General features: G+C 32.9%; 2 protein-coding genes across 2 annotated transcripts; one reads left to right on the top strand and one right to left on the bottom strand.

Moving 5' to 3' along the window:
* Window positions 1–1,705: 1,705 nt before the first annotated feature.
* HELRODRAFT_184949 (hypothetical protein) lies at window positions 1,706–5,777 on the bottom strand. Its single transcript, XM_009017825.1, is given in 13 exon segments — window positions 1,706–2,125; window positions 2,385–2,486; window positions 2,748–3,024; window positions 3,233–3,426; window positions 3,557–3,695; window positions 3,900–4,037; window positions 4,260–4,504; window positions 4,647–4,814; window positions 5,055–5,227; window positions 5,549–5,626; window positions 5,628–5,644; window positions 5,658–5,685; window positions 5,700–5,777. The coding sequence occupies 9 exon segments, from the start codon at window positions 5,151–5,153 to the stop codon at window positions 1,952–1,954; spliced, it is 1,536 nt and encodes a 511-aa protein (XP_009016073.1). The 5' UTR covers window positions 5,154–5,227; window positions 5,549–5,626; window positions 5,628–5,644; window positions 5,658–5,685; window positions 5,700–5,777; the 3' UTR covers window positions 1,706–1,951.
* A 168-nt stretch (window positions 5,778–5,945) lies between these two features.
* Window positions 5,946–12,376, top strand: HELRODRAFT_94228 (hypothetical protein). The gene is made up of 17 exons (XM_009017824.1): window positions 5,946–6,136; window positions 6,338–6,695; window positions 6,886–7,050; window positions 7,323–7,468; window positions 7,632–7,848; window positions 8,118–8,203; window positions 8,399–8,496; window positions 8,641–8,746; window positions 9,139–9,211; window positions 9,405–9,524; window positions 9,703–9,775; window positions 9,949–10,082; window positions 10,344–10,415; window positions 10,604–10,782; window positions 10,950–11,008; window positions 11,208–11,296; window positions 11,424–12,376. Exons 1-17 carry the CDS (start codon window positions 6,057–6,059, stop codon window positions 11,490–11,492), a joined length of 2,124 nt encoding a protein of 707 aa, XP_009016072.1. The 5' UTR covers window positions 5,946–6,056; the 3' UTR covers window positions 11,493–12,376.
* Window positions 12,377–14,217: the final 1,841 nt, after the last annotated feature.

The raw sequence follows: 14,217 nt of genomic DNA, 5'->3' as shown, positions 1-14,217 counted from the left end.
AGAATGTAACTGAAAAGAATGATGACGACGTAATTAAACAAACCAGTGATAATGATAGTGATGATAAGAAGAAGAATGATGCAAATGATGGTGTCACTTGCAAGGCTGAAGGCGTTACTGGCGGTGCTACAAATGGTGATGAAGATGGGAAGGACAAAGAAAAAAATGAGGCTAAGGTTGGGTTGATCTTAAATCATTAATTCCAACCGTTTTAGAGAAAAAAAACTTTTAAAACAGATTGTGACATGAATTTTGACTGAACATGTAACAAATGATGTCAAACTATTTTGATCATGATGGTAATGTTGAGGAAGAATGTAATGATGGTTGTTTTTATGTCGACACCAACAATAATGATTATGAAAAGTTTGAATCGAATATGATCAATTGCAGATTAAGGAGCCTATAGACAAGCTGAGCCACTTGTTCTACCTGCTTACATCTCTAATCATCGGTCTGTTCGTGTTTTGTTTTGATGACTTCTTCATCCAATCATCCGAGAGATTTGGTCTGAGTCCAGAGGAGGGTTTATCTATCTGCCTCATCATCATTCACTTCTTCAGTATCACTCATCCATTTATGATACAAAAGTTAGTTGTGGAAAGTGTATTTCTAAATTTCACTGTTAGTTGTGGAAAGTGTATTTATAAATTTCACTGGTTTTTATTGCCTTCTTGTTTGCGATAGTTGATGAAATGCTTTCCACACATATGTACAGACAGACGCTTCATGTCGTCATACTGTTATGCGTGCATTTTATGTTATAGTCTGTAGGATAATATAACGTACAACGATATTTAACGATGAATAAATAAATTTCTCAAATATAAATATATCCACGCCATCCATCGACATCATCAAAGGTACAGCAGCAAGGCCGGTGGAGGTGACGTGAAGTTGTTCAAGATCAACAGAAACGTCATTAACTGCATAACTTTGATGATATTTGGCATCGTGCTTGGTACGATATCTGTGATGAACGTATCCATGGGGTTCTTTATGGCCACCTTATGGGTTCCAATTGTCCTTATCAATAATCCCACTAAGTACACGTTAGTTTTGTTTCATGGTGCTTAGTTAGATCGATTGCTGTTATGCTTAATAAAAGTGGAAATGTAACTGACGTAAATTTTTACTATCGTATTAATGCAGATTGTAATAAAAAAATGACAATTTTAAATCGTAAATTAACAACAGGCGACAGTAATTTATTGTAATCAATATGTTACGCACAACCAACCGACAGGATTTTGAAGGTACTAAAGTGCTCCATACTTCTGATTCTCTCTCCTCTCGGAATCCTAACAATCGGTGGGCTCGTCAATCGATTGATAATCAACCAATCAACGAATGACGATGGCTTGGTTGTTCTGGCAAGAAAAGTTTGGTATGACGTGCAAGACGCTCACCTCCTATCATCTATTCAATATTATCTCTTCGATGTTTGGACCTATGCTCTTGTTAATCTAACATTTCTGCCTATTTGGTCATTGTTCTGGCTCCTTGCCATTACTAATGATTAGGATTTTTTTTTTTTGTTTCGTAAGTGTATTCCAGGAAATTTAAATGTTAAAGTGTGTTGAAATTTGCTCCTATGGTAAGCAATGTTTGTTAGCGTTGTTTTATATTGTTTACGCTTATGTTATGCGTTTGTAATTGTACAAAAAATTACTTTTTATGCAAGTAGTAGTTAATAGTCTAGCAGTTTGGCCCCTCACATTTTATTTGCCGCCACATTCCTAAATCAAAATAAACAATTTATTTTACGTAATCATTTATTGGTCCGACGAATGGTATTATACACACATATTGACATGTTGTTGCGGTGTACGGAACAAACATACATATAAAACGTACATGCGTACTTTTGCACATGCAAATATAAAACTGATCAGCCGTAGCTCAACTACTTTTTTCAGCACCACAGAAGAACAACCGTTCAGTAATGAATTTATTTAGCGCCCGATTTGATACCGGTAAAATGTTTGCTGCATCTCAAGTCGGTGCAGAGCGACGTACAGAAATTTGTTATGTGGGTATCTGGTTTCATGTACTTTCTGTTCAACAGGACGACCAAGTAGATGGAACCTTCGACCTTGGTCATGACACTTGTGCATTGCTGTTTCTGTCCGTACAATAATTTATTTTATTTAATGACAATTTTATTGTTAAAAGGTAAAAACGCTCCAGATGATGCAAATTTGATGTTAGTCAAATCAATAATTACGCCTAAATGACTGTGTTTCATCAGTTTCAGCTTTTTTAGAAGCACAAGTGATTAAAATTCTTAGTCTTTAATTTTGTACTTTTTCGTTGAAGTGTTAGTCGTACACACCAACAAACATAACAATGAAATAACGATATGAGTCCGTGCGTATACTAACGACATCAATGGCGTAAATGATCCTATCCTGTTGGTCCAGGTCCTGTTTCCTCGTGTTCAGCATGTTGTTGATGTGGCAGTAGTGTCTCTCCGCTGATTTGTCCTATCGCGTGTTTGTATGTGTTTGTTCGTTCGTTTGTTTGTTTGTTGGAAATTTCATTTGGTTAATTCGTTAGTTGTTTACTGGTTTGAATAATTAGCTTGGTGTGAGTGATAATTATTTTAAATAATCGAATGATGAAATTGCAAAGCTACTGGCATCAAGTTTTTAGCATTTAAAAATGGGTAGACGTTACTTAAAAATCGCACTTAAAAAATACTTGATGATAAAGTATCGCCTCATGATGATAACACAAATGCTCACATGAGGGTAGGCAAACAGCACAATGTTATTTCTGTGAAAGTCGGCAGCAGAGGATGATTTCAACATAACTTGAGAGACGACAACTGGTTGTTCTGGCGATTTGATCCCAACATTCTGTCCAACTTTGTCAACATTTTTATCAGCGTCGTAGGGGATGATGATACTTTTGCATGGCAAGTTGTAGCCGAGTTTCTTGCAGGCAAGCACCTGCTCCAACTGTCCTGATGAGATCAACAATATGGAACATGCATCTGATCTTTTCGTAAAGGCTATGATTCTGTCATTATGTGTAAGAGAAATCAGGTAGAAAAATTTTGATAAAAAAAGTTAAAAATGTTTTAATAAAAATATCATAATGAAAAAATTATTGGGAAACACAGAATCAAGTTAAACGTGTTTAACCTGAGCTAATGCTATAGTTTAATTAAAAGAAAGTATAACATCACACACACCACACACACGTACAGCATAGAACATCAAAGGACCTGTTATAGAAATCAAAAAAGGTTTTGGCTAGGAACGTCTTAACTTCACTAGGGCTTCCACTTTGTTGACTGAGAACTTCAAAGAAGTAGAGAGTAAATTTTGAGAGCAGGAGATTTTTGAATCTGTTCAACCAGTCAAACAGCTCAGAAGATGCTGGCTTTTGAACATTCGATCCAAATGTTGATCTCCTTGCCTAGAAATGTAAAAACTTATAAAAAAAAACAACCAATGGATAAAATTCCAAAGACTAATCTAATAAACAATCAATATTATAATGAAAATGTTCTACACGACACCCATCCCTATTTCTACTAATTCTTAACCTCTCTGGGAGTGAGCATGTTGGACCACGTGTTGAGGTTGTGGCTGGCACTCTGCAAACTCAGCAACGAATCCAAGTACTGGCATTTCTGAAGGTTGAGTTGTGTCTTCAACAGATTCACCACTGTTTCACACTCCATCCTGATGCCATTTTAATGCAATTATAATTACAAAAACTAATCAGAGTAACACGTAAGTTATATCAGGATTAACAGTGGTAAGCAATCTTAATAACGAAAGTACTGAAAATATTTTACTGCCACCGACGCTAAGATAAAGTGATGTAAAAATTACATAATATTAGTCGTAGTATGAATAGTAATTATACTATAAATTATGAGGGACTTGTATGTGGATCTAAGTTTCTCAACAACAGGATGATTGACTTTTGACAGAAGTTCTTCTAATGTTGTTGAGATCGTCTTCAACAAATCATCAACACTGACATTTTTGTTGTTGTTCAGCGCTGGCATCTGTTCATAACTTCAAAAATGTTTACGTTTCCTTTATTTTTTTAGTTGCAATTTTAATATGAATAGCAATAAAAAATATGTCTTGCTAAAGCATACTACAGGATGATGTGAACTTGAAACTGACAAATAGATAACAAGGGGATCAATGCATCAAACAACGCATGACACTCATAAATAATTTTAAAGCATTAAAAGTAATAAAAAATAGAAATATTTCAAAAAGTGAGCAAACAATGATATAGTGTTCATCCTTGCAAGTACAAAATGCTGAAGCTGTTCACAAACAATGCCGGCAAGTTGCTCTAAGGTTGTACATTTTTTCAAAACATCTGCATCGACACAAAATGATGGGTCCGACTGGGATTTGCCTGAAAATGAAACCGTCTTGTTAGGGTCGGGCGGGGAGATTGAACCTTTATGGGCAAACTCAATCTTGCGAAGTTCAGACAGTAAGCAGCGATATCGAGCATTTAGTGTCTGGAATAAATGTGTTGGAGGATTAATTCAAGTGAAAATAAATATCAAATAAATAAATGTCATAACTTTGGCAAAAAATTTTATGTGACATCATGTTTTCAAACTTATATCTTAAAAAGATTAGCATAGTAAAAAACATTACATCATCTCGTTTGCCAAGCAGCAGACGAGCCCCAAAATTGGCAGAACCGAGAAAAACCAATGAGTAGAAGGTTTTCTCCAAGTCATTAAAAGTTAGTAACAAGTTCAAAAATGAACTCCATAGCAAGTTTGCATGATATTTTGATCTTTCTTTTTCCTTTTCTTTAAGCTGTTTAAAAAAATAATTTACACAAATTATGATCATTTTGTAATGATATCACAACATTGTATAATTACTAAGATATAAAAAATTATAATATAAAATTATTACAATTTCAAAAAACAATAATGAATTAGATGAATTTATAATCTTTAATTAAATGTTTTAGTTAAGACATTCATCTTTCACTATTTCTTAATTTGACTGCATGCTTTGAAAATTTTGTGCTTGCAAAGAAAATGGACTCACAGTTAATTCTTTAAGTTTATCATGAGAAAATCTGCTTAGGTGCAAAAAGCAATCAACCACAAAACTTTTTTCTTCTTCCAAATCAGTTGTTGACGTCATAATTTAGTAATAAGAATAAGCAATAAGTTGTTTCATTTATGAGATATTCAGTGTAATGTTGAACAACTCAACAACTGTATTAGTATTTGAATTAAATATTAAAAATTAACTTTCAAAAAGTTTGACTGAATAATTACATTACTTTTTTAACATATTAAATTTAAAAAACCTACATTAAAATTAAAATATTTAATTATATTTATAATTAACAGTCACAGAACAGATATCAATTAAAAATTAAAAGAACAAGAGAGAGGCTAGACATGTCTAGTAGAGTAGACACTAGACTTTCAACTTCAATATATTAAAATTTAATTCAAAAAATATATATAATTATTCTACAATAATGCAAAAATTAAATAAAAGCAACGAGCCAACAAAGAAGGATAACGAACCTATCCTCTTCTAAGAATAAACTAAGTGCTACCAATCCTAGCCTGGCAAGTTGCTCAATAAAAATTAATATTAATTTTAAATTAATATTAAATTAATTACATTTAAGGCTTTTAAAAAGCCCACACATAACAATAAGACTTATTGAATAAGTTCAATTATTTACAGCGAACTTCAACTTTAGTCCAATCTACCAAGGCCTTTAAAAACGCTTTTCCTTATTCACATAAAAGAAATTTCGTCAAAATTAACATTAACGACCGGCACTGCAATGTACTGCAAAAAAGTTTTTAAAAAAGAATAAGTAAACACTTTTTAATTTTACTTTTAATCGTTTAACAAAAAATTATTTAAAAGTTAACTTAAGTTAAAGCTGAAAATGCTGGGCATAAACGATAAAAATATAGTCTCGGGTTCAGCAGTTTGGTTAATAATGAAATCTCGGAGCAGATCATGAATATTTTTTTTCAAACCAACTTTTAACTTTTATAACTAAGTTTTCCTGACGCGATGTTTTATAATTTTAATTCAAATTTTAGGCAATTAAGAAAGTTGATCAAGCAGGGATCATTTGTAAAAAAATGTTCAACGTTAGTTTTTAATTTTGTAAATAAAATTGTTTTACTCACACTCTATCATTCGTTATGTTATGTTACGATATATATGCTCTTTTTATTATTGCTATATTTTTATATAAATGTTACATTTTTCTATTCAAATCTATTATTTAATTTTTTAAATAATTGTTATAATAATATTATATTATTGCATTATTAAAAAACTTGAACTAGTTCCACTCAAACAAAATGTCATCTGCTGAAATCATCAAATGTGAGCCAATTAGTACAACAGAAAAGCAAAAATCCTAAAGAAAGTTTAAATATCTTCAAGAGATGGTTCAAATATTTAAGACTAGGTTTACCTACTGGACTGACTATTGGTTCCTTTGGTATAAGCACAGTATTTTGTCTTCAACAGAAACCTAATAATGATAAATTAGAGCAGCAGGGTAGAAAAATAATTGATGATGTCGATGAGAATAATAATGTTGTGTTGAAAAAAAAGCAGGAGGAAGAATTATATTTTCCTTGGGGCCATTTCCTCCAATTACTGAAACCTCACATGTTTTGGCTAATTAGTGCAATTGTGGTGGGTTAGTTTGGGAAAGTTTTCAATCATTCTTTTTTCCATCATAATTTTTTTATTTTGTTTCTTTATTGTCTAAGCAAGATATTAAACTTAATGAATGAATTTTTGGAATTATTTAGCAAATTTACTTTTTGTATTTTAAATTTTTTTTAGTAATGTGATTTCATTTTTTCAAACAATTAAATTGCAGGGTGCAGTAGCAGTAGCTTATTTAAATATTCAAATCCCACTGATACTTGGAGAGGTTGTCAATGCATTGGTGTTGTTTGCTAACGAGAACAGTGTTAACAGTAGAGATTTCGTTGAGACCATCAGTCAGCCTGCCAAAAAATTAATTCTCTTTTATGGCATGCAGGTTTAGTCATTACTTCTTGGCCATTGTCCATGTCATTGCTGTTTGTGTCTATTGTTCTATTCTGTATCAGTGTGTGTGTGTGTGTTGTTGTGTGCGTCATTTGTTTTTGTTGTGTGAGCGATGTGTTGTTGATCAATTGTATAATGTTACCATCATTAGTTGAATTTTTAAACCAATTTGTATTTTTAGTTTTTGAACAATTTTTTAAAGTTTCATCGTTTCATTGTCATCGTTTCAAACGTTTAACGTGAGTATTTTTGAATGTTGTAAAGGGTTTTTTGACATCTCTCTACATAACATTCCTATTTAACTTGGGCGAAAATCTGGCATCTGACTTGAAGCAGATGTTGTTCCATTCGATCATTGTGCAAGATGTGGCCTTCTTTGATAGGCACAGAACTGGAGATCTTGTTAACAGGTCATCATCATCATCATATCCTTCACCTCATCATCATTTCAATCTTCACTCTCATTGCGATTTAAATTCTTTTTTTTCTCATTTAATTTTAATAATATCATTTAAAAGCCAAACTAATAACACACACACGCACACACACGCACGCACTTTAATAATAATACAGATTAACAGTTGATGTACAAGAATTCAAAAGCTCCTTCAAACTTTGCATCTCACAAGGCCTTAAAAATATTGTCCAAACTGTGGGCTGTGTGGTCACTATGGTGATGTTGTCTCCGAAACTGACCATTACACTGGTCGGTCTGGTTGCGGGCATCATAGTCCTGGGTTCGATTCTCGGTCGGGGATTGAGGAGTTTGTCTAGGATGGCTCAAAAACAGGTCTGTAGGTTAGGCTTAGTCACGGTCTATTTATGTAGATTTGTTAAGCATGTGATTTAATAAACCGACAAATAAATGGAGAAGTTAAAATTCAATCAAAAATGTACTGATATGCAAAGAAATTTGAAAATCTAGGATTGTATGTTATTCGGGATGTCTGTCTGTGTGATTCGCGGTGTTTGTCTGTGTGTGTGCGCCTCACTCTGTCTGGTTGTCTGTCTGTGTATTGTATTGTACACCAACCTGATACCACGAAACCAACCACTCAGACTAGCAAATCAACAGTCGTGGCAGAAGAAGCCATTGGCAACCTGAGAACCGTTCGTGCTTTTGCAATGGAGAACATTGAGGAAGAGTACGTGATGATGGTGGCGATGATCATGATGATGATGTCGTTAATGATGATTGCGATGATGATTTTGTTGTTTTTGTTGATGGGGGGGGGGGGATATTGTTGAGAATGCAAGTGAGGACGATGTTGTTGTTTTTGTCGGCGATAGCGAAGATGTCTTCTCCATCTTCTCCGTCATCTTCAACATCATTTTGACAGGCATTACAATAGAGAGACCGACAAATCGTCCATCACCAACAAGAAACTAGGTCTGGGTATTGCTGCCTTCCAAGGACTGTCAAATGTCGCTCTAAATGGTCGGTTATTATTATTATTAATATTATTATTTTTATTATTATTAATTTTGAAGTTGTTGTTATTATTATTATGGCTTTTTTTAATATCATTTTAGTAGTGAAACACGCACACATACACTCACGCACATCCATAAATAAATTTAGGATTGATCTTAAGCACGTTACTGGTCGGCGGCTGGTTGATGTCTGAGAATGAAATAAACGCCGGCATTCTCATGTCCTTCTTAGTGGCCACACAGGCTATTCAGAGGTTGGTTGGTTGGTTGGTCAATCGGTTGGTTGGTTGGTCTGTTGGTTGATTGATTGGTTGGTGGGTCTGTTGGTTGATTGATTGGTTGGTCGGTCGGTTGGACGGTCGGTCGGTTTGTTGGTTGGTTGGTCAGTTAATTAATGAGTGACTATTTTTTACTTTTTATATTGCACAAATTTTTTACATCTGCTGACCTCGTTTAGATATATTTTTACTTTCTTCTAGAATAGAAGAGTTATTAATGGAATATTAAAATAATATTTTTATATTTTATAGATTAATTCGTTCATTTACTCGTTCATTCATTCTTTCATTCATCCATCCATCCATTCATTCATTCCTTTATTCATTCATTCGTTCGTTCAGTTATTATTTTAAAATTCTTTCCATAGATCATTGGAGAAATTATCTCTGTTGTATGGCGTGTCTGTTCAAGGTTTGAACGCCGGTGCCAGGGTCTTTGAAGTCAGTTTCGTTTGTTGTAGATAATAATATTTATTATTATTAATTATATTAATTATTATAGCTAATAGTAATAATAATTATTATATTAATATCATTGATTGCTGTAACTATTATCGCGACGTGTCTTTATCGTCGTCGTTATCATCGTCATCATTATCACAATCACCGCCATCGTCATCATCATTATAACCAGCATCTTATAGCAGCCCCCGGCATGCCCATAAAGGGTGGACAAATAATTCCCTACCACAGTTTAACGTGCAACATCAAGTTCAAGGACGTGACCTTCAGCTACCCTACCAGGCAGGATCAGGTTGGTTGGTGTTGGTCTGTTGACTGATTGGTTGGTTGATTGGTTTGTTCACTGATTGGTTGGTTGGTTGGTCTGTTGACTGATTGATTGGTTGATTGATTGGTTGGTTAGTTGACTGATTGGTTGGTTATCTTGTTAATTCGTTATCAAATGCTTATTTTTTATTATTCATGTAAAGGTCGTTCTTCAGAACTTTTCATTAGAAATCAGTGGGGGTAAAAAACTGGCCCTTGTAGGACCCTCTGGCGGAGGTGATGATGATTATTGTGATGCTGATGATGAAAATGTTGAAGGTGATGATGATGACTGCCACGATTATGGAGATAAAAAAAGTCAAAACCAATCCTTCAGAATCAATCAACACGCAATTAACCAATCAAATCCAATCATCACAACCATCAACCAATCTACTAATATCAATCAGGAAAGTCAACCATTGCTTTCCTGCTGGAAAGATTTTATGACGTAGATGAAGGTAGCATCACAATTGATGACCTTGACCTAAAAACACTTGACCCATCCTGGGTCAGAGGTCGTTTGATTGGTTACATTAGTCAAGTTTGTTCATATTTTTACTCTATTCAATTTACCATCTTAAAATAGTTTTCCTTCTAGATATTTCGCTGATCCATAAAATGGTTATTTTTAACAATTTAAAAATGTTTTCATGTGTAATTGTAAAATATCTATACTGCTGGTGCCGCTGCTACTGCTGGTTTTGGCGTATGTTGTTATCATTTATGGTTAACAATGAAAATGATGATGGTGGTGATGATGACGATAAGAATGACAATGACAATTTTTAACTTGCTATTTAAGGAACCAGTCTTGTTCGCTTCCTCAATCAAAGAGAACATAAAATATGGAAAGCCAGGAGCCACAGACGACGAGGTACATACATGCTGCAGCTGCATTCGTGTACTCAATTTATTACTGCATCATTTCATATCTTTGCTCTTCTTGTTTCACTGCTAATGATGAAAATGATAACAACGATGATGATAATGCTGATGCAGAAAATGGTTTCCACGTTTTCTTTCCTTAGTTAATTAAAACCTGGCCAATAATTGGTTCTTCAGGTTTACGAAGCCGCCAAACAAGCCAACGCTCACGACTTCATCGTCGGCTTCCCAGATGGTTATGATACGATTTTAGGGGAAAGAGGTGTGACTATTTCCGGTGGCCAAAAACAAAGAATCGCCATCGCCAGAGCATTGATAAAGAATCCACCTATCTTCATTCTCGATGAGGCAACTAGGTTTTGCTCATTTTTTGCTGGAGTATTTATCTCTTAATGGCTATCACAAAAATGCTAAACCTTTGAGAGGGTTTATGTAGAACCTCTCCTATTGGATATTGAAAAATTTAATATTCAGATTAATTTTCATTTACATTAATTGCCTGCTTATTTATTACTAATAACAGTGCGCTGGATGTAGAATCTGAGAAGATCGTCCAAGAAGCCATAGATAACATTTCAAAAGGTGATTCATTTCATCAAATAACTCTCAAATAATAAAATCAGAGGGTTTTTTGATAGATGTCAGCTGTTCTTTTTTTTATTTTTTGGACGAACGAACGAACAGTTGAATGAACAACTGATTTCATTATGTCAAAGATACGAAACTATCCATCGCCACTAATTATAAATTGCAAAAACTTATTTGATTGCACCCATTCCAGGACGGACTGTGATATCAATAGCTCACAGGCTGTCAACCATTAAAGACGCCGATGTCGTTGCTGTCATTGTCGACGGGCAACTAGTTGAAGTAACCACACAAATTTATGATACCCTTATTTTTACTATCAATAGCAACCAGTTTTTTTTATTTTTCTAAAATCTAACAGCTCGTCAAATTAAATTGATATGTCTATATCACTTGCTCTCTACCTCAGGTCGGAAAGTATGAAGATTTGAAGAGCAAAAAAGGAGCTTTCTGGAACTTTGTGAAGTTACAACAGTGAAACATTCATCTAATCACGATAATCACTGCAATATTTTTTACACGTGCAAAGATTAATGAAGGCTTCACGATGCTGTGTATGCATTGTTTTTATTTTCTGCTTTAACGTATTTCATCATTTTAAATGAAAAATATAAAATGGACACACATGGATAATAATCATATATATGTATGTGTATATAAGATATACATACATATATACAGACATGTCTACATAGGTATTTACCAAAAATATAACAAATAAATGAGAAAAAAAAGAAAAATGAATTTAAATCGCAATTAAAATTATTAAAAAACATAAAAAAAATCATTAAAAACCTCGCGAAATTTAAACTGCCGATATACAAGCCATCATTTATTCATAGTAAAGAAAAATAAATTACATTGATAATAAATAACATAATCAATAATATTAATTCTAAATCTAATTAATTTACTCTTAATAAAAAAATATAGTACGTTTAATCTGTATCATAGTCGATATAGCATCTGTCAAAGTGCAAAATCTGAACTGTCATCTATCTATCTATCCAACCATATCTAAACCTATACAAACATACGTACTATTATGTCACTATTAAATAATAAATTTACTTGCTTTACAACCACATCCTACCTATATGAAAATTTGTGGACTTGAGTTTCGTTTGAAACACGCACGCACACACACACATATATATATATACACACATTTTCAAGGCAAATAAAAATTTAAAATAATGATGAAATTTATTTAATTACAACGACAATAATCAAACTAATGATAACAGTAAATGTAACGAAAAGATAACAGTTAAACAAACTATAAAAATCATATAAGCAGAATTTCGAATAAAACAGATATTAACACATATACATAAAATAATTTTCAAATCTTACACATGTGCGTATGTATACACTTGTGTATTCCTATTTATGTGTACACATATACGCACACCAGATAAATCGTATGTACATAACTACGTATACATATGTATATATATAGTTTAGTAGTAGTAAATAACATTTAATAATATAACATCGTATATGAAAAAACACTTTGTGACGGATAATATATTGTAATTATATACAAGCAAACCAAGCGATCCATCCATTTATCCATCAATTTATCAGATGGTGATCAGTGGATGATGATTACAAACTTAACACTAAGCACTAGTATTATCTAACTCAATGATGGTACCAAAGTTAGTCAATCAACCAACCAGCCAAGCAATCATTTGTGCAATCTCAAACAAATAAATAACCACCACAACCGATTACACACCCAACATACAGCAGTGGGCGCAGTACGAAATACATCACTGATACGTAAAAGCATATACCAGATTATAATATTATGAATCTAAAAAAATATTTCGAATTTAACGCGCAACCAATTATTTGACCATCTCAATTTAGTACTATGAATGCTAGCACAAACTTTGCGAGGAAATTAGTTATCAACCACATTTCATCATCTCAGACTTGGCCATCGTAATGTATTGTAATGCATTGGAACATGTACTTACTGTAACATGTAAATAGTAATATATAACATTTAATTGATAACCAGTTAGGGTTAGTTTTAGTTTAAAGATTTAACATTTCACGAATAAAAAAGGTAAACAAAAATAGAATATAATAATGAAAAAAAAATTAACCTCAATATCTAATTACGAGCTGGTAACTTTGTATAAACGCGCAGAGATACATTAAACGCATAAACATCAAGAACATGCACGCACGTACATATCAACATAGATATATATACATGTGTGTGTGTATATATATATTTGTATATATACACACACACACAGACATGTACAAATACACATCCACACAAATAGCAAAAAATCATCTATCTTAGGAATCCAAGCATATAAAAAGACATGTGAAGTGTACAGTACACACACAACCATACGCATGCCTATATACATGTGTTCGTATGTGTTGCATACAAACTCTAAACTATAAACAGGCATAAATTGATACTTATCTATGTACACGAATGCATGTGTGTATGTACAAGCCTCATTAATTACAAGCATTAAAACCCGCTATATATATACATATATATACATATATACATGTACTATATATACGTATTGTTTATTATATCACCAGATTATATCCATTACAAAAGATAATACATTCGTTTTTACACTTCACATAAGAGTTATCTACATGTGTGCATATCTGTATATATATATTTAAATATTTAATATACTTACACGGTTAATTACAATGTCGATTAGTCGGTCTTTGAACTTTGCAAATTTACAAGATAATGTAGACATAATTGCAGAAATTAAATTATATATATATATATCTATATACATTTTTATGGAAGAATTTGAACATTTCCACATACACATGTACACACACATCTGCACATACACAAACGCACACAAACAATGCATGTGGCATATAAAATTTTAAATTTGATCAGTCGCACACGCAAGCACATGCATAGAAAAAACACTTTATAAACTCACTGCCGAAACTGCAAGCTTAATTGATTTTTATCATAATCCTTAGCAAATACAAAACGTGATATAGCTTGTACGTGGATTTGAAATGGCAATATAATAAAAGTCCACATAGGAAACTTTCTCATTAATATACACACAAACATGCTCATGAAGACGCACAACATCGGATTGCCATACAAAGCCAAACCAATTGTAGAGCAATGATATCCAAAATCTAGGCAATGATCAGAAAATCGATGACAATAATAAAAA

This window comes from Helobdella robusta, assembly GCF_000326865.2.
Source record: "Helobdella robusta unplaced genomic scaffold HELROscaffold_2, whole genome shotgun sequence".
NCBI classification, from domain to species: Eukaryota; Metazoa; Annelida; class Clitellata; order Rhynchobdellida; family Glossiphoniidae; genus Helobdella; species Helobdella robusta.
This window is presented reverse-complemented; position numbering and strand designations above follow the sequence as displayed.